The following is a 25,511-nucleotide window of genomic DNA, read 5'->3' on the forward strand; positions in this document are numbered from 1 at the left end:
TAAGTATGATCACTTCTTCAAAGTTTAAAACAGTTCTGCATTTATATATATAGTATCAGTAAAGACATCAAGTAAGCAATTAAAAACAAATCATTAAGTATTTAAAAGTTTTCCTTTTGGTTTCAAAATTCCATCTTTTGTTCCTAATTTTAGCCTTTTGAGCAATTAATATCTCATCAAATTTTTTTAGTTTTACCAATGAAGCCAAAATGGCAAACCTGTACGTCACCCTATTACAACAATATTCTTAGTTTTGATTGGGGTCTTTTTAAAGTACTCGAAGTTTTTAATTACTTCTTGTGAGTTTTAATTAAGTCTTTTCACCAAGTTTTTTAATTTCACTAACGTTTTAAATTCTTTGGATTACATGCTATATATTTAAAGGTAAAAATTTTGATTTAAATTTTTCACGGAAGTATTTTATTATTTCGCTTATGTTTTCAATTCTTTAAATAAAATAAAATTCTCTTTATTTAAGTTGGCCTTGGTTGAACTTGACACTTGTAACCATCGGGTAAAAAGATTTGGAATATCGGATGCTCCGCATAAAACATTTGTTATCGAATTGTGTGGTGCAAAATTTCTTTATTTTGAAAAAAACTTTTCTCTGTCTGATTGTCGTTGGAATTGATAATTTTTTTTGACTCAATAATTGATACTTATTGGCCGAAGTTGTTTTTTCGCTTAGTATTTTCCCCAGTTTTTCTGTAATATATTGTGTTTGCCCTATAAATGGAGAAGTTTACCGAACATCGTAGGTCGGAAGTTATGCCTTATCGTTATTGTGGATTCTGTTTAAATGGCAAAAATATTTTAAACAGTGGACATCGCAGATCTAAGGATCATCAGAAAAAGTTGAAACAAGGCTTTCTTATGTTTCGTCGTCAGGTATTTGGTCATATATTATTTGGTTATTCTGGTTTAATAATTTTTTTAAATACCATTCTTATAACTCTTACTGAGTGAACGAAATTTAATTTCCTGTTATTTAATGTAAACTTTTTTGAAGGTATACGTTTTTGAATTTTGCGTGTGATTGAAGAGCGCTTGGTTAATCTTTAGATTACGGTAACTTGGCAATTTTTTTGCGAAACTTTGGCGACCAACCCTGTTACAGCAACCTGCTAGTTTTTTTTTGGACGCCATTTTGTTTTCACTAAGTAGAGGCATTTTTTTTTTTTTTTTTTTACTCAACATTTTTTTCCAACAATCTGCTAGACGAAGTACTCTTATGCTAGAACTTTTATGGAACAAAAGTGCTTAATCATGACGAAGATTAGGTGCGAAATTGGGAGAAAGTGCAGAATCGCTCACTGCTTGCGTTTTTAAGACTTGCACATACACGGTATCATCCATGTACACGTCAACCTATTTTCACTTAAAAAAACATCCCAGAATTGCACAAAAATGGCATTGCGCACACTCTTTACTTTATCCATGTCCACTGCTTAAGTCCTAGCTAGTAAACTTTATCACCTTACCAAAATGTCGCCAAACTACCTGTTACCATATTCCAAAAATTAGCCAAATGCTTATTTTCAAGCACTTATCAGAAATAGCCGAACTTTTCAATCACTTAGCTGTCTCAGTGGCAACACTGATAGTCTACGAGAGTTTACAAATACAGAATATGAATAATCACTTGTATTATTATGCAATTAACACTTAGGAAATCCTGTTGGATTTCACTTTATAATGTAACAGATTACATGGGAAGTAGCTCACATATGGATCATACATGGAAGATCAACCACAGATTTCTGGAAATGTTGACAGCAAATCTGAGTTACAGATTACTTCACTTTTCAATGGATGATGTGTATGGATCAGAACCAACATCTCGCATAAAGTAACAGACATATTATGTGAGGAAAAAATTAATCAATAACTTTTTGTTTGAATGACTTTGTAATGGAGCTTCTCTCTATAAAAGTTCCTTCAACTACAGATGTACCTACACAACTTCTAGAAAATGAATATGCTTTACATTGGAAAATGTACAAAACATATGTATACATATATATATATATATATATATATATACAGAACATACTGTCATATATACAAAACTTAGATATAATTTATTTATGCAATCTCATACTTAAATTTCCCACATAACGAATGAAATATTTAAAAATTATGCATATATAAAAGATAATAAAAGTAAGTGAAATTTGTATTACAAAACAATTCTTCCAGCTGAAATATGTGCAACAATGATAGCAATCACAAAAATCTGTAATGCATTTTTCTATTCAAATACATTTTTCATCAGAAACTTATTGGCTTCTAATATTTTACAAAGGAAAGGATATGGAACTTCAAATTTGTCAACTGCTTAATTATGAAGAGGTTGCAAGTGAATACCTTCAGTAAAAAAGGATTTATTCATAATGAAAGACTGTTCAAATAGCCACACGACAGTGAGATCCAGCTCCACACAAAAGGCAACCACTTGGCACATCAGCCAACTGACTCTCAAAAGCAGTGATATCCAAGTACAGAGAAATCAGTTAAAATATACTAAAATGTTGCCTGGTATTGTTAAGTATGATGCCTGGACAGGAAATTTTTGAACAGCCCAAAAGTGAAATTTTAGAGTCAATCTGAATCTCAAAGAAAAAAGGGTTGATCTTTACATTATGGTAACTTGGCGATTTTTTGGCGAAAATTTGGCAACCAACTCTCCTACAGCAACCCTCTATTTTTTTCCCCGCAGCCATTTTGTCTTCACGAAGTAAAGACATGTTTCTTTTCTTTTTATCTACTGAACACTTCTTGCAACAATCTACTAGCCAAATTACACTTATGCTAGAAATTTTATCAAACAAAACTGCTTAATCATGACAAATATTCACTGCAAAATTGGGAAAAAGTGCACAATACCATACTCCTTACGCGTTTTTCAAAATAACACATACACATAAACCATGTACATGCCGACTTATTTTTACTTAAAAAAACATTCCAGAATTGCACAAAAATGGCATTGCTCACACTCTTCACTATATCCATGTACACTGCTTTTTTCTCATCAATTAGAAAAATTTCACGAAAATACATGACAATTTTCTCAATCTTTAAACCCGGTAAAAAGAACATATATGAAATTACCTGATCGCGAAAAAGTATTTACCCTTTCCAAATATGTACATTTCCACATATAAAATAAATAAAATATCCAAAAACTTTTACCTCTAAATCATCTATTATATTATAAACGTCACCAACGAATTCATACCGCAACCATTACAAATAGTTAGTGTCAGATATTTAAATTATTTCCATGCACGTTTACTTCAACTAAAACGTATACCAAATTCCTACAAACATAAAATTCACAAAATAACTATCATTACATTAAAATATAATTAAATTCAAAAACACTACTTAAAATATAAATGAGCACATACATTAAATTAATAAAAATTACCTTACAATCCTAATTACTTTAAACTAAATCATTGCTAATAACAATTTTCCCAATAATACCAAATTCCTTTCCACCTTACATTTAGAACAATGCATAAAAATAATATCCTCAAATAATTAAAAATACTATCTTACCTAATCTTCTTCAGAATCTTGATTATGTGGATACACTTTTCTAATTCATTCAATAAAATTATTGAAAGATTTTTCTGCGAATTTTTCCTCCATACTTCCTCCGCTAAATAAAGAGCAAACTTCTTTTTATCACAATGCCTAAATACCCATTTCGAATTCACTTTAGTTAGGGCCATGGGATCCAAAAATTAACAAACACTGTTTCACACAACACAGAATAAAGCTAAATACAAAATTTCCAGATTTTTTCCGGATTTCCCCCCTTTTCCGATTAAAGAACCGTAATTCGTCCATTAATATCACATGACATATCCCATGATCTCTCATTTCCCTCACGCAAAATAATGCGTAATCGGAACTGAGTACTGCTCACATTATTACCAAAGTCCCAGGTAGTAACCTTTATCGCCTCCAAAATGTCGCCAAACTACCAGTTACCATATTGTAAAGATCAACCGAAAAAAGTTCTTGATTAGTTATAAATGTAGTAAACTTACTATGGCTGAGATGGAAGAATTTGGAAGTTAACATTAAATGTTAAACCAGTACCAAAAGTCAATAAAATTTGACTTCTAATAAGTTGCTAAATGCCTTTTGTAATAAATTGCAAATTTATAAAGTTGTATTTTTAATTAGCTGCACAAAGTACTTTCTGAAGTAACCTGTGGGGTAAAGTCCTAGTATACGGTGCAGCCTTGGCGCGATTTAAAAAATTATCGCCAACGTCAAAATCATCCGTTTAACGTCTTTGTTGTCCGTAACGCGTCTAGTGCGTTCAAGTAAAACTTCCGCAGGGCGGCCGTAACATGCCTCAAGCATTCTTCTACATTTTAAAATGTGTTCTAAATGTTTACTTGTTTGAGTTTTTATTTTTGTTTGTTCTAATACCTCCTAGAAGGCAGTACTAATCAGGCATTCTATTTCTAATTGAATTTGCTCCGGGTTTTATGAATATTCGCGGCATTTTACATAAGATACAAGACAGTGAGAGATGGCTTCAACGTCTACTCAGCAGAAAAAAAAAAAAAAAAAAAAAAAAATGAGGTTGTGAATTGGAAAGACAAGGAGGATATACATTTGATGAGTACAGTCCATAATAACTCGACGATTGATGTTGGAACACAGAAAAGAACTGTAAAAACATGGCTAATCTTTGAAATATGGTAACAGGTAGTTTAGCGACATTTTGGTAAGGCGATAAAGATTACTAGCTAGGACTTTAGCAATGTACATGGATAAAGTTAAGAGTGTGGGCAATGCCATTTTTGTGCAATTCTGGAATTTTTTTTAAGTGAAAATAGGTCGACGTGTACATGAATTATACCGTGTATGTGCAATTCTTAAAAAAGCGGCAAGCAGTGGGCAATTCTGCACTTTCTCCCAATTTCGCACCTAATCTTCATTATGATTAAGCACTTTTGTTCCATAAAAGTTCTAGTATAAGTGTAATTCGGCTAGCAGATTGTTGGAAAAAAATGTTGAGTAAAAAAAAAGCCTTTACTTCATGAAAACAAAATCGCATCCAAAAAGAAAACAAGCAGGCTGTAGCAGGGTTGGTCACCAAATTTTCACCAAAAAATCGCCAAGTTACCATAATCCAAAGATTAACCAAAAAACGAATAATTGTAAAAGATTACAACTACAAAATGGGAGGAGTGGACCGCCTGGATCAGATGTTATCAAATCATCCTGCTGTTAGAAATAAGCAGAGATATTATTATTTTTCCATTATGCTTTATTTCCTTATAATTTTACTTAATATTCATTGACATTCATCCACTACGAAAGTCATGTATGGAAAGTCATGATGTACAAAGAAAACAACATTACACGCTACGAAAAACAGACGGCCACTGGAGAGGACGGCGAAAGGGTTAACTACTCATCATACATGTCTCGTTTACTGCTCATCATAAAGTCGCCAAAAGTAGCCCTTGTGACCCGGATACTAGGATTAAGCCCATTATGGTTTTGAAAACATTAACGTATTTACGAATCTGATGAGCGATATTTTATAGCTAACACAGCCTCGAAACTGGGCCACGACCAAATATCATACTAAGAGAATAAAAAGATTTACGAAGATTCATGCCCCGCTAATTAAAGAGTGCTCAGTTGATCTTTGGATTATGGTAACTTGGCGATTTTTTGGCGAAAATTTGGCAACCAGCTCTGCTACAGCAACCCTCTATTTTTTTTTTCCCGCCGCCATTTTGTCTTCACGAAGTAAAGACATGTTTCTTTTCTTTTTATCTACTGAACACTTTTTCCAACAATCTACTAGCCGAATTACACTTATGCTAGAAATATTATCTAACAAAACTGCTTAATCATGACAAATATTCACTGCAAAGTTGGGAAAAAGTGCACAATACCAAACTCCTTACGCGTTTTTCAGAATAACACGTACACATAAACCATGTACACGTTGACTTATTTTTACTTAAAAAAACATCCCAGAATTACACAAAAATAGCATTGCGCACACTCTTCACCATATCCGTGTACACTGCTTTTTTCTCATAAATTATAAAAATTTCACGAAAATACATGACAATTTTCTGAATCTTTAAACCCGGTAAAAAGAACATATATGAAATTACCTGATCGCGAAAAAGTATATACCCTTTCCAAATATGAAAATTTCCACATATAAAATAAATAAAATATCCCAAAACTTTTACCTCTAAATCATCTATTATATTATAAACGTCACCAACGAATTCATACTGCAAGCATTACAAATACTTAGTGTCAAATATTTAAATTATTTCCATGCACGTTTACTTCAACTAAAACGTATACCAAATTCCTACAAACATAAAATTCACAAAATAACTATCATTTAATTAAAAAATATCACTAAACCATGTACACGTCGACTTATTTTTACTTTAAAAAAAAAAAAATCCCAGAATTGCACAAAAATGGCATTGCGCACACTGTTCACCATATCCATGTACACTACTTTTTTCTCATAAATTAGAAAAATTTAACGAAAATGCATGACAATTTTCTGAATCTTTAAACCCGTTAAAAAGAACGTATATGAAATTACCTAATAACGAAAAAGTATATACTCTTTCCAAATATGAACATTTCCACGTATAAAATAAATAAAATATCCAAAAACTTTTACCAAAGTCCCAGGTAGTAACCTTTATGCCTCCAAAATGTTGTCAAACTACCAGTTACCATATTCTAAAGATCAGCCTTAATTTTTTTCAGTATGTTGACTTAACATGTTAGCAGTTATGTTTCAGTTAACATGTCAGCAGTTTGAAAAGTATAGGTAACATGCTGTGTTTTAAGTTTTCCTGATTGAAAATCTTTTTTCTATTTCCAAATGAAGAAAAAAATTGTTTCGTAAATAACCTTTTATGTGTGTTGAAAATGACATTATTCAAAATATAAAGTTCTTAATCATTGTTCATAAATCTATATTTTCTGAAAGTAAAATTGTACTTTTATAAAATTTAGGGTAAAAATATATTTACATGTACCCTTGGGAAAAATTGGCGATTTTTGGTGGTACATGGATGCCGAGTTTGTGCAATTCTTTGACTTCTTATTTTGTCTTCGCTGTTACACAAAGCCAAAATAACAAGACAAAGAATTGCACAAACTCAGTATCCAAGTACACATTGACCTATTTTCACTTAAAAAAACATCAGAGAATTGTGCAAACTTGCCATTGCGTATTCCCTTGGTTTTATCCTTGTACACATCGACCTATTTTCACTTAACATCAGAAAATTGCAAAAACTAGGCATTGCACACTCCCTCAACTTTGTCCATGTACATATAAACTACATTTTAAATCAAACAATGAAATAACATAAAAAAGGAAACTCATCTTTGCACTACACAAAGGAAATATCCACTTAGCTTATTTATGAATTAACATGTCTTCAGTCAAACAAAATTCCTTAACAGCATCCAGAAATTTCCTAAAATTATCTGAACTAGAATTTGTGTACTGGCATCACCACATAAATTCACAAAATAAGAGTAAAAAATATCCTATCCTCTGTAGCGCTGTTCCGATGTTCAACCAGACGCATTTCCTTTCTACAAACAGGACATTTAATAATGGCTACTAAGTAAACCCTCATTTACACATAAGTCAAGTAATGCTCTTTTCTCCTTTCTTTCCAAATCGTACAGTAACTTCAAATTAATCTTACCACATTCAGCCATTTTACTGTCTGCCCTTACAGATTTACCACAATCGTGCAACTGATTACGTCATACTAGGGTTTCAATAACATTCAACTGCTGAGGCTACCATAAATGAAACAACAACTTCGTGATGATACAAGAGATACCCTTCTCTCTAACCAAATTTAGGTATTTAAAACTGTGGTGGACAACTGCTGTACATTCTGAGTCATTTTAAGGAGTTTAATTTCTCCTCAGATGATACAGTGCTTTTCTTTAACCAACAATCAAGAGTAGGTTTCAAAATTAAAAACTTGGTTATTTAAAAAAATGCTATATTTATTTAAAAAAATGTCTTTGTAATTAGTTTTGAGGCTAGACGCAATTGTAAAATTGCATGTGTAAGAAATCTAAAATGACTTTACAGTTGCATTTTCCAGTAAGTACATATTAAATTTTAAGGCTTAAAATTAAAGTATGTACTTATATATTATCCCATCGATCATGAGACTGCTACGAAGCAGTGTAATTTAGTGTTAGGTAAAATTTGGGACTTGCATCCTCCAGAACAGCAAGCAGTGGATTATCTTTAAGGTTATGTTATCCTACCATAAAAAGAAAAGTGTTTATCAGTGACATGATATGGTCAGCTGAATAACAGTACAGGCTGACAAAACAGTAATAGATTGGAACAGTTACCTGCAGCAATTTTGTACTCATAGTGTTCTAAACAGAAAATTTGGTAAAATTGAACAGTTTAATTAACTAGTCGAAATTAATGAAAGCCTTTTTATGAAGAGCAGAAATAACATGGGTCGAATACTGATTGTTTAGTAAATAAAGAGGCACAAATTCTTTCAGAATTTCACAGAAACCATTGGTGCAACTTTCTTAGGATCTCCGCTAAATTTGACAGTTTGATGGTAGCCAACTTTCGCAGTTAACAGAATACCTTAATATGTAATATGAGGTTATAAATGTAAGTGCTTATACAAAGCAAAGCAAGTTCATTAAAGTATCTGTAGTTTATTACTACAATTATTATTCAGCAATGTAAATTAACATTTGAAAAAGTGGGTTCCAGATTTTTTCTGTAAATATGGCCCCTCAAAGAAAAAAATATGCAATTGAGTGTTTATGTAGTTGCTAATAAAAGCTTGGTATGAATTATTTTTTAGATTAGAAATTTGAAATCAGAGCCAGTGAAGGTTCATGATGAACAGTGGGAGAAAAGAAATGAATTTGAACGTTGCAATTTTTGTCAATGCAAAGTGCTAAAGCATCAGGCTCATGAAACATTCATTATTGAGTCGTTGAACTTTCTTTCACACCTTGCTGGGTAAGTGTGACATAACTTGAAGTTTTCTTATCAGTGATGTAATTAATTTGTTAATTTTTTTAGTGTTTAATTTGTGAACAGGTATAAGCAAGTTACGTATAATAACTAATCTTCAAAGAAATTATATATTTTAGAGATTTTAACACTGAATAGTTGTTATTTAGAAAGTAGAGTATATTGAAGAATTACGTCAGTTGCAGACTAGTTTTGTTTTCATTAACATGATGAGCATTAATAATTTTTCATTAATAATGAATTGGTAGAAATTTGTGTTTAGAATTTTGTTAGTGTTTTGAATTTTAATGTGCTTAAAGTAAATTGTCCTGTATCTTTAATCTTAAAATATTATCAATGCAAGTATTTTAAGTATTTGTGTATTGGCACAATTTCGGGATTTTTCATGGATGAAAATATAAGTTACTTATTAGGTGCAGGTTGGCAATTTTTCACGACTTTGAGTCATGAGAGAAAGTCATGAAAAATTTCTAGATTATTGGTATTTGTCATAAGTTTGCAAATATTATCAGGTACTGACGTACTATGATGACTGCCTAGATGATATCTTGCCAAAACTGGCGACCCTTTTAGGTTATACAGGTTAACTCTAACATAGGTTATTATCACACCTTTTTTTTTTTTTTTTTTTTTTTTTTTTTTTTTTTTTTTTTTGCAACATTTTTGTGGATTATTATGTTTAGGTTAAACATGGGAAACTTTTTGTGATTATTTTTTTCCCAATGGATATCAACATTTTCCAACTTCTTCAAATGAAGAAGAAGTGATAGAATTTTTCAGAGAGGCTGGAATTTTACCCAAAGAATGCATTTGTAAAAATGGCCATGATATGAAGTTTTATAATTCAGGATTCTATTGGAGGTGCAATGTCAAAAATTGCCAATGAAAGTTTGGTGTCTGAACTGGTACGGGGTTTGAAAACAGTCATATTGAATTTTTAAAAGCTTTAAGATTTATTTACTTTTGGACATATAAACAGTTGTCCATTAAATTGTGCAAACATCAGTTGGATTTATCCGATAAGACTGTTATAATAATTATATGCGTTAAGTGTGAGTGAAGGATTTGGAGAATAATCGAAATATTAAAATTGGAGGGTCCGGAATGATTGTTGAAATTACGAAAGCCTTTTTATGCGTCGAAAGAATAATCAAGGTCGTATCTTGCCACAATAGTGGGTGTTCAGTGGAATTTGCCGGGAGACAAAAGAAACTTTTCTAGTCAGAGTTCCAGACTGGAAGGCAACAGCATTAATGCATAAAATCCCAAATAATATTGCTGAAGGCTCAACAATAATGTGATATTCAAGGCTTGGATATCAAACAGAGGAGCTCATTGCTGCCAGTTTTAAACATTTTAAGGTGAATCATCGATACAATTTTGTTGACGCATCTACGCAGACTCTTACTCAACACGTTGAAAGGATGTGGGGCTCCGCAAAATGGAGGAACAAGCGACAACAAGGGACAAGCCGCCATCATTTGGATGCCTATTTAGCTGAATTTATTTGGCGGAAAAAACAGGAAATTCCTTTCGATGCTGTTTTGAAAGCTATTTCCCTCCATTTTCCTCACCATTAACCTCAATGTTTTCTTTTAACCAATTTTAAGTAAGTTAAATTTTTTAATTCGTATTTCGTATATAGTTTATATATATATACATATGTTTATTTATAATATATATACGTACGTTTATTTATAATATATATACATACATTTATTTATTATATATATATATTCAGGGGTTTTGGTTTTTAAGTTTTTGTTCTTTTATCATTAGGGCTTTCATTTTTAAAAGAATTTATAAACATAAACCAAAAAATGTCAATTGAGATTTTTATCGGCAAATGTTGCCAAGGTAATCATCATAGTACATAAGTACCTATTACCAACCTATTGAAAGTACCATAATTTCGCACGTATAGTCCGCAGACACGATTTTATATAAAAAAAAATTTAAAAATTGTCAGATAGTCTGCGGACTATACGTCCGAAATTACGTTTTTTTAATACGGCAATATTCCCATGCTTTTTAATAACATCCTTTTGTTTGCGCAAATTTCTCACCGCTTTCTTGTCCACTTCAAAATAACGGAGTAAAATCCTAGTATACGGTGCAGCCTTGGCGCGACGAAAATTATCGCCAACACCAAAAATGATCCAAAGAACGTCTATATATATACTATACACGCATAGTATATATACTATATACATAGTATATACTATGTTTAACTATATATTTTCTTTGAATGACCCGTTAACTACTCATCGTATATGTCCCGTTTTCACTGCTCATCATAAAGTCGCCAAAAGTAGTCAAATCCCGTGTGCACCGGATACTAGGATTAAACCAATAACGGCCCGCTTCTCTATTTTCATCTTTTTCAGTTTTCTCAACTACCTCTCAGCAGTAAATCTCCGGCGATGTTACATCAACGTTATCGAAGATGAAAGACAAAATACGAAAACAAAATACTGTCCAACGTGCTAAATACTGTCCTCGTGATAAGTGGTAATGAAATGTGACCTTTGACCCCATTCACTCGGTGTTGCCAAACCACGCTATAAGTAAACGAATCACGCTTTTTTTTCATACTCCAGGTACTTGCTACTATGGCTCCTAAAAACCGAGCTGACGCATCAACTACTTTTCCCCCTCCCGGCAGTTGTGCTAAAGCAGTGCGAAGGATACTTGGAATCTCGCGCTTTTTTTATATTTGATCATTGGCAGTTCACGACAGCGTGTTTTTTAAATTTCAACAATTTTAACCGTGAACAACCAGCGTATTATCCGCATTGGTGGATAGTCCGCAGCTTCAAAAATTCGCATTTTAAACACAGATAGTCCGCGGACTATATGCGCGAAATTACGGTACATATGTTAATTATTAAGTAAAAATTATGTGACACATTAAAAATTTAAACACATTTTTAGCAACCTGTTTTCACTTTTAAAAACGTTGGAAAATTGCACAACTTGGTATTGCTCATTGGCTATCTACCAAACGCATTTCATCCTTGTTCCCATTGCGATTTTACTGTGAAATTCTATATTCATGCAGACATTTTATCTCAATTTCTTCAATTTTTGGCAAATTCCGCAAGTGATTTATTAAAATTGTGATTAAGGCAAAAAAGATTATGATTTGTTTATAAAAAACGTTGGAATTTAAAATGCAATTAAAAAAATGCATACAAAAATGATGTCATTATTTAACTGAAGATTTGCTTAAAGCATGATTACTTGAAGAATGCTATGTGCATGTTTATCAGAGTTGGGCGTATCTAAAAAATTTGGTGATTTCTACTATGGTGGTTGTGATAGTGCGTAAGCATCATTATTTTATATTATTATATAAAATATGCTTCTCTTTTCATTAACAAACTTAGTCTTAAAAAGTATAAAAGATGTCTCAGATGGAAAGATATCAATGAATATGAAATTGCTTCAAATTTTCTCTAATTTCCCTTTAAGATTTTGTATAAGGTTAGAAGTCTCATTTTTATTGCACCCTGGAATAATCAGTTTTTATGTTTTCTAGGGCAAAGTACAAAATTGTATTATTTATAGTACAGATAAAATTTGTTAAAGGAAACCCAGATGCAGAACAGTGCTTCCAGATTTTGCGGAGAATATAAAAAAATGTATATGTATTGCAAGTTGCAGTTTGAGTTTTTTTTTTTCTTTTTTAGATTGTGGATTTATATTGTAATATTGTTTGAATTGTAACCTCTTCACTCACAGAACATTGAATGTCATTGTAGGCACGAGTTCATTTTGGAATTCAACCCAACGTGCAAAAATTTAATCTCGTAAAATCTATATTTTTTTGAAACACCCAGATTCTTGCATATGCTTCTTAAATATTATTTCATATAATGGAAAAAAAAATCCTAATGATAGAAATTAAATAAAAATTCATTCAAAATAAGTTAATGTGCAGCAATAGTAATAATTATTATATTTACATGTTTAAATTATTTTTGTACAGTAAGAGTAAAATTACTTAAGAATTTAAATACCAGTACTTATTTTATCCTGTTGTCATATTTGCATGCAAAATTTTAAGGCGCTTGCACTCTACAAAATGTTTCGAAACTCTGAACGCATGCTAAGTGCATTGTGTATTTTACATTTGCAGAATAAAATAATAATAATAACAAGACTAATACTCACCAAATTCCAATCAAGAAGTTTTTGTGACATTCGAACGTAATTTAAGTGCATTTCAAGTGACAAATAAAACAGTCTGTTTCAGCATATTATATAATACAGTAGGCCGCTAGTGACACTTCATTCCCATATCACATTTGATATAGTGGGTTCATAGAAGGAAACTGAAGTGTTTCGTATACAGTCAAAAGTCGTTAATCCGGACTCATCGGGACTTCGGCGATTCCGGATTATAGATCATCAGTTTAAATCTTGTAAGATGGCATGCAGAAATTCTAAAATTAAAAATATGAAACCGTAATTTATGAAATAAAAAACAATTATGATCTAAAGGGTATCAGAATTTACAAAAAAAAAAAAAGCTTAATATTCATTTGTTTACTTTATTAAACATTTCTTTCAATGTAAGTTGTTTAAGTTGCTTATTTTATGTGATAATACTTTCTCTTTAATTCTATAAACAGACATAATTTCTTGTTCAGTTACAAAGTTCCGCTGTTCAAGTCCCGTTAATTGCTGTGCCGAGAATACCGACTAACTTGTCAATCGAAATTTTTTCGTTTTCACTAACCTCTCTGTCACATTCTTCATGTCTTTATCCATTTTTTGCACCAATTCCACTTTTTGTTTGTTGGACATCGAAACATACTTTCGTTTTGTAGATCCTTTGGAAGTTCCAGCATCGGAAATTCTATTTGACATAATCGAAAGTTCAAGTTTACTTTTATAAAATTGCTCTTACAGTCTGCAAAAAATAATAAGCGGGATCCAATTCGAAGATTAAGAAACAACGCAATCATTAACATTAAGGGAAATAGATAATAATTTTAGCTTACACCGTCCATTATACATTAAACGCGCAGGCGAAAACGTATTCTGCACTTGCGCACACGCATATGCGCAGTAGTCAAGGTCTTATGCGCACGCGTAAAACGCCTGTGCGCATGTGCCAACGTGGCGCATTCGCAGAAAGTTTTTAGTTTTGAGATCCAGATTATAGATCATTCCGGATTATGGGTGTCTGAATTAACGACTTTTGACTGTATATCACACATTGGGAATTATACACAGACACTAATTAATTGGGTTAAAGACACTAATTTTACACAGGCATATTAAAAGCCAGGTAGATAAAGTTGTTGAATGCTGGTAATTTTTTTTCAATGTTCAATTCCTGGTGGAACAGATTTTCTTCATTGAGAAACACAGAGCCCATTTTCTTTAGGAAATTCTTCACAAAGGCACCAGCTCTAAATCAAAGAGCCCTTGTATAATTCCTTGCTGATCAGAATAATAAACAACTATATCACTTGGATACATTATTCACATAAATGTAACCTTACCTGGCAGTTTGTTTTTCCTCAGCCATTTTGTGCAATAATAAAATTACTTGCTTATTCTCCTGAAAGCTCGGGAAATGCCAGATATAGGATAAGTGAAAATTTTGGATGGCTGAGCAAGTAAAAAGTACTGTTCATGGCAGAAAAGCCAAATAAATAGAAGCATTTTTCCATCTAAAATTATAAAAAGCCATGGTTTTTATTATATACATGACTATCAAAATTATACATATAAAATTCTGTAAAATTTAAAAGAAAAAAAAAAAAAAAAAAAAAAAAAACATTTCAGGCACAAAAGCTGATGTTTTTCATAGGACTTAAAAATAAGAAAGTTGAAACATTTTATGTTTCCTGTCGTAAAATGAAAGTTTGCAGAAGTTCTTAGGTAATCAACAGATGCGCATTATAGAATATATATAAAAAAAATTTAACACACTTATGATTTTTCAGGTTGTATCAGATTATAATTTTTACCTGTTTTCAAATAAAATCATATGTTGTGCCTATTAATGCATGTTTCTTAATGCCAGGATCCTGGAACTTTGGAGATACTCAACTGTATGCTGTTCAAAAAAAGTTTCCAAAATTTATTCACCTTTTCTGAAAGCAAGGGGAGAAACATTTAAATAGCAATTATTTCATATCCTTTATGAAAACTTAATCAGCTTACTGAGAACTAGATGGATTTACATAAAACCTAAAGCCATTGTAAGAGAGAGCCAGGGCATGCTGCAATTTTTTGGTTTATAAGCTGCAAATGGTATTGATTATTACAATGTGAAGGAGATGATTATGCAAGGAGATAGTACTTCTAATTTTTTCTACTGCATTAAAATGAAATCTGTCTATTGAATGGAAGTTTTACAAGGTCTAAACAAACCTGCAAACTTCTGAAAATGTACTTGTTTCTATGACATTTCCTAAGCAGATTTTCAGGTAATGATGTATAAAAATTGTCAGTGAAGTAGAAGGGCATAATTAAATTTTTTTGGTCTAATGTGCAATTGATGACATGTACAATCTACCAGAAACAGGAAATAGGCAAGCTCAGTTCAGAATGTGTAAATAAAAAGGGTACTATTCGGTTTCGAGGGTCGTAAAAAATCACCAAACTATTGTTGATGGCAATGCTGCCAAAAATAATTGCGGCAAGAAAGGAAGCATAATAGTAAATAACTATTTAAGATTGATGTTTTAATTTAGATTAAAGATTAATTTTATATAATACTTTTTTATTATTATAATTTATATGAAAAAGGCTAAACATGACTGAATGGAAGCATAAGAGTAAATAACTATTTCAGATCATTATTATAATTTATATAAAAATTGCTAAACATAACTGAATGGATGCCTGCAGTGCTATTTCGATTCGGACTTATCGCTTTAAAGCATAAGTTCATCTCGTTGGTTGTTCAAACGTAATTTTCTATAATGAATAATGCCTTTTCTTTGAAAATATTCTCGGTAAAGTGCAGAATCGTTTGCCACTTTTTACAAGGGTAAAAACAATTGTATATTTTTGTCAATTTTCTTTTACTTTTTAAGTGAAAATAGGTCGATGTGTACATAGATAAAATCAAGGGTGTGCGCAGTGCCATTTTTGTGCAATTCTAGGATTTTTTCCAAATTGTTAAATCAATAGGATATCGAAAAAGGATTTAAAATCAAAAAAGGATTGAAAAATTAAACTAATATTTAAAAGGCGTCTTAAGAAATATAGAACTATATAAACTTACGCAATCTGAAATCAGTGCATATGCTAGATTTAGCGCTTTTGCACGTACATTATCGCTGCAATTTTTTTATGGCCCTCAAAACCGAATAGTACCATAAAAAGATTTTAAATGAAACTTGTGAGTATGTTGCCATAAAAATCCTCCATTTACATACTTTTAAAAGCAAATCCATAAGCATTTAGCTTTGCATCTCTCTTATATTAAAAAGAGCAATATCTTATATGTATGTTATAATCAAGAAAAAGTTAAATCAAAATTAGACTATGAAGAGGGGGGGGCAAATTTCCAACAGGAAATACACGTATCAAAATTAAAACAAAAAACATTTAAAAATAGTATGATAAAATTAGTAAAATATTTAGTAAAATTAATAAAACTGATATAAAATATATAAAAACTGTGGATTTTTTTTTTTTTTTTTTTTTCATTCAAGGAGCAGCTAAAGAATTTTCAACAGAGCCATATTTCTGATTTATATCTAGATGATTGTTAAGGCTGGAAAAATTTCAAAAGAAAAACTAAAATAAAATACCAATTAAGTTTTAAAATCTTTAAAAGTGCAACAAGGTAAATTAAAAAAAACATATTATTTAGTTAATCATTAACCTGCTCCGACAGGACCCCAAAATAAAATTAACATTTTTAAAAGGATTACAAAAAGAATTCTCAAGTAAGAAACTAGAATTGCCATTATATAAATCAAAAGCAATCTGCTACATAAATATTTTTGAGTATGAAACCAGAATGATGAAATAAAAAAGTTATTTACAGTTCTTCTTTTTCTTTCATGCATTGCTTTTAATATTTGTCTAGAACATTCCTTTTGACTTACCTGATGGTTTTTCTGGTTCCTTACTCAATTCTTTTTATAATATTTTTATTGTTTGTTTAGCACATTGTTTTTGATTTACCCAATGATTACTTGAAAATTGAATTAATATGTATCTAGTAGATTGCTTTTGATTTATCCAATAGTTATTCTAGTTTTTTTTTTTACTCAAAAATTCATTTTATAATTCTTTAAAATGATTATAATTTTTTTGGGAGATGATGTCATCACTTCTTATATACTGACGATTAATTAAATTTAACAAAGTGCTTTGTTGCACTTTTAAAGCACTTTGATTACCTTATTTAATTGTCATTTAAAAAAAAAATTATTTTGAAATGTTTCCAGTATTAACAGTCATCTAGATATAATTCAGAAATGTGGCTGTGTTGAAAATTCTTCAACCTCTCCATAAAAAAGACCAAGGAACTTTCAATAAATTTTTGGATGTTTAATATCATTTATATTAATTGTATTGAATTGTTTTATTAATTTTAATGTATTGTTTTGAAATGTTTTTCTTTTACTTTTGATATGTGTATTTCCTCTTTGAAAGTTGCTACTCTTTGATGATCTAAGTTTGATTTAATTCTTATCTGTTGATTATTTAATTAATTCCATGCCATGCTATGAGACTTCATAAATCATAATTTGGCAATTAGTATAGGTCAGAATTTCTCAACTTTTGTTTATACGCACACACTTGTTATAAAGCAAACTTAGTAATAGCGATGGCATAGAACAGCGGTGACAAACCTTTTTTGAGAAATGGGTCAAATTTTGTTTATTATTTTTTAAATACTAGCCTGTAGGTCAATATTATATTTCCAGTTTTTAGTGTGGGTTCATTATTATTAGCCATACTTTCAGAAAGTTTTCCTTCAACTTCGGTAATCAAGTTCTCACATTGTGTTGTATACAGTACAAAGTCTGTAATCCGGACTCGTCTGGACTTCGGCGATTCTGGATTAAGGGTTTTTCCCGATTATAGATCATCAATTTAAATCTGGTAAGATGGCATGCAGAAATTATACAATTAAAAATATGAAACCATAATTTATGAAATAAAGAGCAATTATGATCTAAAGGGTATGAAAATTTACAAAAAAAAAAAAGCTTAATATTTATTTGTTTACTTTATTAAACATTTCTTTAAATGTAAGCTGTTTAAGTTGCTTTGTTTTTTTGTGATAAGCGCGCATGCGTAAACATTACACGCACGTGCGTGATATTACATGCGCATGCTTAAATGCATTACATGCATGCGTAAAGCATACAAAAAAATTTTGTGGCTTTGAGGTCCCGATTATAGATTATTCCGGATAATGTACGTCTGGATTACAGACTTTTTGTACTGTAGATTGCATTTTTTAATGTTTTTTCTTAACTTTTTGTATTTGTATGCTTTTGAAAGTATAACATTCTGTTATTTTCAGAAATCAGCATGCAATTGCAGTAAAAAAATTTCTAAAGGATAATATGAGGAAAGAAAATTTTGTAGAATTTTGCATCAAGAAGGAAGAATTAAATAGGTTTGATGTTATGATTATGCTCTCTATTTTCTTAAAATTGCTTTCATTGCAACTAAGAGTATGCAGCTTCTGAAGCACCAACAGCTGCACAGTTCCAAGCCTGCTAATAAAACAATCTTCTGAGCAGATGTTTAGCTGATATTATAAGCAAGACATTAACACATGTACGTTTTTCTGCATTCTTACAATAAACGAAGCTAGAGAGAAGGGGAAAAAATCTGTAGGAACAATTGCAAGAGGTACGATGTGAAAACTTTAAAGTCGATGCATTTTTATTACCATATTTGCTGGCCTATAAGACACACTATTTTTCTTTGAAAGTAGCTCTGAAAAACGGGGTGTGTCTTATACGTTGATACTCAGTTTATTCATAGTTTCGTGTTTTTTTCCTTGTTTCCTGGTGGAGTGTGAATATTACAGTTGCGTAGAGTGTAGTGAATATGCATGCGCTTTCATTGACAATCATAGCTGGGTTTGTTTAACTTTCCGTTCTTTGTGAACGTCTTTTAAGTGTGTGAAATTTCTACTGTTTAATTTTCTTAAATTTGTTGGAAAGTTATGGCTCAAAAACAAGGCGGCATTGCTATAAGATAGCATGCAAACTACGTGCTAGCATGGAAACAGGACTGCAGAGAGGCATTTTGAGCCACCTCCAACTGAGAAAATGACAAGAACTTGTTGGAATCAGGAAGAGTTTGTAATGCACTGGATGGTACTGAGGACAATTTGTTATATGAGGACTCGGATGCTGATTTAGAAGAGATTTCAAGTTCTTCATTCAGCTCTGTAGATGAGTGTTTGGGTTTTGAAGAACATTAAAGGTGTTCCTTCCCAGATAGATAGAGTATTTGCATAAAGTATTATTTTGTATTTGTATCACTTTATATTTAAACACTGTAAATTCATTATAATGATCAGTAATAAAGTTTTATGCTTCAAAAATGTGTAAAAAAGAGGGTGCATCTTATAGGCCGGTACATCTTATACACCGGCAAATATGGTAATTCTTTTCTAGTGTAGTGTGCTTTACAAAAAAATATTTATTTAAGATTGCAGAAAGATTATTTATTAAAAATGTAATCTCGGCATTGAAGAAGTTAATACATATTTTAAGACAGATTTTTTAAAAATTTACTTATATTTAATCATATATTGTGTCAGTCCATAAATTCGTGTGCATTTTTTGGTAAATTTTTAAATAATATAAAAAAACACAATTTAACATTTAATCAATTATATATTTTCCTCCATTTTCTACAATGTCTTGCCATCTTACAGGCAGCTTTTTTATGCCATTGCTGTAGAAAGACTCTGGTTTTGATGCAAAATAACTTGAAAGTTCATTGTATACATCTTGTTTAAAATTTAATTTTTTTCCCAGTAAAAAATTTTGTAAGGCACGAAATAAGTGAAAGTCACTTGGGGCAATATCTAGGTAGTAAACAGGATGTGGCAAAAGCTCCTAATTAAATTCACTGATTTTTTGCAGCATTGTTTGAGCCATATGTGGTCTAGTGTTATCATGATGAAACAACACTTTCTTGATATTCACCAATCATGGGCGTTTTTTGATCAATTCTGAGCTTAGACGGCAAAGTTGTTCACTATAAACTTCTGAATTAATGGTTTGATTTGGTTCTAACAGTTCAAAAGGTCCTGAACGGGGTTCATAATCAATGCTGCTTTTTCCAACTTTAAATTTTTTAAACCATTTCTGGGGAGTCCTTACACTAATAGTGTGTTCACCATGTACACTATTAATTTTTTTCACTGCAAACCTGGTAGATTCATCACACGAAAATAAAAATGTAGCACAGCTCGTTTGTACTGATTATCTATATTCATTCATTAAAGTTCAATTGGTATTACATTTTGAATATGTATGTTGGCATTTGTTCTTGCCTGGAGTTAAAGTTAGAGATTAGTTGTAAATGTGTGTGGTTTGGAATTAGAACAATTTCGAGGATTTTGGGAAACAGAAACAGAAAATTTAAGGTTACATTTGACATGTATGAATTTGGAAAATCATTTTCTCACATTTGCATTTAAGTAAAAGTTGGAGATGGTTAAACAAATTGATATGACTCAAACTGAGAAAACTGGTTGCCTTTTGATTTCATAATAAAAAGAAATGGAAAAACAACAACAACAACAAAAATGGTGACATGAAAGAGCCAGGAACATGAAGTATTATGGCAAAAAAGCTAAAATATAAAAACTTCAAAAACAGAGATGAGAAAAAATATTCAAAGTGATAAAAAACACAAAACGCAACAAAAGCAAAAAAGTGATGATGTAGGAAAACTGTAGAATATTAGCAAAAAGATATAAAATAAATAAAATACTAACATAGATTAAATCATCGAAGCATAAACTGAAGTAAAATTGAAATCAAAACTTACCAACTTCCAAGGATGAAAGAATCTAAGATGAAAACAAAATGCCAATCCCCTGCCCCCCCCAGAATGGAAGTACCAAATTGTAAGAAACCAAATATACCCATCTATAAGAACTTTATGGCTAATACTGGTTGGTAGCAAAAAATCAAAATGGAAGAAAAAGATACCAATGTTAAATGTAAAGTTAGGCAAAAAAGAAGTCTTATTTAGGTGGAGATTTCAGATAAAGCACTATGGACTTCAAGGGTGATTGGACACGGATCCCTCTTCTTTAGGAGCAAAAACATTGCAAAATGTGAAAAGTGATGACTGATTTTATACCAGAAGCATATGGTAGAGCAAAACAAGAATGAATATAGTAAGTACTATGTAGTGTAAAAAATAGTAATGAAACATGAAAAATTAGGAAGCCTTGGATTGGAATTAATGTCAGTAACTAAAGAAGATAAATTCTTGTGCATGGGGAAAGCTTCAAGGAAATGTCATTTATCCAAACTTGTGATCAATGATAATTTATCCAAACTATGATTAGCTATTGAAGATTTATTTAAATATTTGTTAATCTATATGAGACTTCCCATATGCCTATAATTGCAATTTCAAAGAAAGTGGCATTACATTTTGTCTTTTTTAAAAAACAGTAGGGAAATGTAAAAATGAAAACATATGATCTTTAAATTATTTGCTGATTATAAGTAATGCTCATATTTCTTTAAATGATCTTCTTAAATACACATTTATAACAACTTTACTTGCTTGTAGGCAACGAAACCTTTTAATTTCTGTGGCTCCTGTTATAGTTGTGAACAAGAAAAGTGATATGAAACATCGCATCGTGGAATTTGAAGCTACTACTAGGAAAAGGGGAATAATACATAATCATATATTTTTATAGTATTTGACCTGCTTTTGATTTTTCCTTTTCTGCTAGCTATTTTTGAGTTTTATGATTAACATGAGGTAAATTTGTGCTATGAATGATTCTGATATTTGTATCAAAATAAATTTTTTTAAGTCTATTTTTTTAGAATCGTTCTCTTTTGTTGGCAAATTTATGTGTTAGTACAGTTAATTAATAGCATGCTGAAGAATATTTATTTTTCCAGTGTTATAATTTTTGCTGTTTTGCATAATCCTCTCTTAGCTTTATGGACAAAATTCCTGCTGCGGAATCTGATTACTTGAAAAAAATGGATAATTTGCACAAAAAGGTAGAAATTACTTATATTATTTTAAAACCACTTCAAATGAAATTTAGATTCTTAATTTATATTTTAACTGAATTATTATTGATTATTTTAATTCAATAATTTCTGAAAACATTTTTCACAAAAGTGTATGATAGATTAAAATCTTTTTTATGTTAAGAAAGTGATAATAGAAATACTTATTCATTTTGCAAATAATGCTGTATATCAATTAATTTGTGAATTGTAAAAATTTTCTAGGCTAATTCTGTCATTTTATTATATTAAAAAAAGTTTCCAAGTGATCTTTTTCTGTAGGCATAATATATAATGTAGGCAAATGTAATTGTTGCTATAAACATACCTTGAGAGGTGTCCAGTACATTACATTACAACAAAAGTAGCAGTATTTGTTCTTTTTTTCAAACAGTATTTGTTCTTTTTTTCAACCAGGCATCCCATGTTTTGAAATAGCTCAGCAAGCTGATTGTGGCTGACACTGTGAAATGCAGTGATGGTGCTTTCATTTGGGGCGGTAGTCATTAATTCCAGCATTGATGCTCTCTCTCAGTTCCTAGATTATGCATAGCTTTAAAACCTGGAATTAGGGAAAATATATAGAAATAATTCTCTATATGACTAAACGGGTCACAGCAGTCATTGATGTCTTACAATTTGTCAGCTGCCCTGGCAACTCAGAGCTGTCCAATTGATTTCAAAATATGTTGATAATGTCACGTTGTCATCTGAAAGCAACTAGGGTTCCTAAAAGGCCTGTACCATTTGTAATCAATTATTTACAAAGTCTGCAACCAGAGATGTCTTGTCTCCCTGATGATTTTTTATAGGGTATATTGAAAGGAAAAATTGTGTTATCAATTAATGTTAAAAAGCGCTTAGAAGCATTCTACCGTAAAATTTCATGAAAGTGTAATGAATTTTCTTAGACTAGCAACTGTTGTAAAATTTCTGAAATTTTTCATTGTTATACTCTATATTTTCTTAGGACAATGCAATTCCTGCTGTTGTGCATGCCTTCCATTTTGCTTTCCCTTAGAAACTTTAATAAAACATTTTTTATTTGGCTGGCATTAATTAGCAGGAGACAGTCAAAAAAGAATTTCTATACTTGCCAGGTATAAAATAATTTTTTGATATTTCAAAAGAAAGAAATGTAATAATTTTCTATGTACCTATGAAACCTCATTTTGACTGACTACAAAAATCTAGGTTTTTATAGTTCTTTTGCACAGATTTTTAAGAATCTGAATTTATTTTTGAATCCTTCATAAGAACAATTAGGCAGATAACAAAGAAAACATTTCTTAGCAGTGGCATACTGACCAGGTTGTCACCTTGCTTTACGGCATATTGACTGCCTTTGTTAGATAATACATTAATGACTTTTTGATAGCTTGGAAATGTGGTAAAGTTTCACTACTACAGTCATCATTTCAAATTATGTTATTTGTTTATGGAAAAGTTTAATAAATTTATTTTTTGAGGATATTATTTATTTTAGAATACAATGTATAACTTCGAAAAAAATAATTCTGATCTGGGTTATGTGAGAGAGATGTATGCTTTATAAGTATAGATGTGACTGTACTGTGTAATGAAGCTTAGTTGGAGTCAACTTAAATGTAAAGCTATAGCATTTATTGCAAAAACTGTAAATGAACGGTCAAAGGCCTGTTATTTACTAGTTTTCTGTTATGAGCAGATTTGAAACAATTTCTTATTAGGTACAGTCAAAAGTCGTTAATTCGGACACCCATAATCCAGAATAATCTATAATCCGGACCTCAAAGCTAAAAACTTTCTGCGCATGCACCGCGTTGACACATGCGCATAGGTGTTTACACGTGCACGTAAGGCCTTTTACCACTGCGCATATGCGTGTGCGCAAGCGCAGAATACGTTTTCGCGTGCATGTTTTATGTATAATGGACGGTATAATCTAAAATTATCTAATTATCTATTTCAGTTAATGTTGATGATTGCGTTGTTCCTTAATCTTCGAATTGGATCCGGCTTATTATTTTTTCCAGACTGTAAGAGCAATTTTATAAAAGTAAACTTGAACTTTCGATTATGTCAAATAGAATTTCCGATTCTGGAGCTCTCAAAGGATCGTACAAAACGAAAGTATATTTCGATGTCCATCAAACAAAAAGTGGAATTGCTGCAAAAAATGGATAAAGACATGAAGAATGTGACAGAGAGGTTAGTCAAAACGAAAAAATTTCGATTGACAAGTTAGTCGGTATTCTCGGCACAACAATTAACGGGACTTGAACAGCAGAACTTTGTAACTGAACAAGAAATTTTGTCTGTTTATAGAATAAAAGAGAAAGTATTGTCACATAAAACGAAGCAACTTAAAACAACTTACATTGAAAGAAATGTTTAATAAAGTAAACAAATAAATATTAAGCTTTTTTTTTGTAAATTTTGATACTTTTTAGATTATAATTGTTCTTTATTTCATAAATTAACGTTTCATATTTTTAATTTTAGAATTTCTGCATGCCATCTTACGAGATTTAAACTGATGATCTATAATCCGGAAAAATCGATAATCCGGAATCGCCAAAGTCCTGACGAGTCCGAATTAACGACTTTTGACTGTACCTATTTAAGCCAGTTGATGAGCTGTTATTTGATTTCTTTTCTGCAAGAAAAATTGTGAATTAATTAGATCCATGGAAATGACTATATCGCAAAGAAAATAGATGTTGATATTGTTTGTACTGCTTAACTTTTAATTTACCCAGGACCTGTCACACATCAGCTTTGTATGTGGTTTTAATGACAACAGCTGTATTAGCCAACACTTGTATACACAATTCAACAACAACTGTTATAAATATCCAGCCATTTTTTTTGTACAGTTTATAAGGTATTTCTCCTGCCTTCCTAGCGTGCCTTCATGGTATAGTGGTTCTGCATGCTGGGCCGGTATTCCAGAGGTCCGTGGTTCGATTCCCGGCAAAGGCGGTTGCTAATTTTTCATCTTGCCTGCTTCCAAAAATGCCTAATGTCTCTACAGTTGCGCCCGAACTAAAAGGGTGTTGGATGATGATTTCTCCCCACGCAGGATTTGGCGTTTGGGTACCCTAAAAACCCCAGCCGCCCTTTAAAGGGGAAGTATATAAGGTATTTCTCCCACCTTCTTGGTTCATGGTGTGGTGATCTGCACACTGGGCCGGTATTCCAGAGGTCCGTGG

The 25,511-nt window shown here is 31.2% G+C and overlaps 1 protein-coding gene across 4 annotated transcripts in view; it reads left to right on the plus strand.

Annotated features, from left to right (window-relative positions):
* The first annotated feature begins 530 nt into the window (after positions 1 to 530).
* LOC118186364 (centrosomal AT-AC splicing factor-like) overlaps positions 531 to 25,511 on the plus strand; it is a 66,723-nt gene continuing 41,742 nt past the window's right edge. Inside the window, exons 1-4 of one of the 4 annotated variants that reach the window (XM_085806971.1) lie at positions 531 to 888; positions 8,907 to 9,067; positions 18,600 to 18,695; positions 22,239 to 22,305. In XM_085806971.1, coding sequence (XP_085663097.1) covers positions 733 to 888; positions 8,907 to 9,067; positions 18,600 to 18,695; positions 22,239 to 22,305 — 480 coding nt within the window. In that variant the 5' untranslated portion in view covers positions 531 to 732. The remainder of the gene's footprint in view (positions 889 to 8,906; positions 9,068 to 18,599; positions 18,696 to 22,238; positions 22,306 to 25,511) is intronic. The other 3 variants (XM_085806970.1, XM_035356441.2, XM_035356442.2) reach the window with 3 other exon arrangements.

The sequence above is a fragment of the Stegodyphus dumicola genome, chromosome X1, assembly GCF_044657685.1.
Source record: "Stegodyphus dumicola isolate Sdum_Otavi_A_Nest chromosome X1, ASM4465768v1".
Lineage (NCBI taxonomy): Eukaryota > Metazoa > Arthropoda > Arachnida > Araneae > Eresidae > Stegodyphus > Stegodyphus dumicola.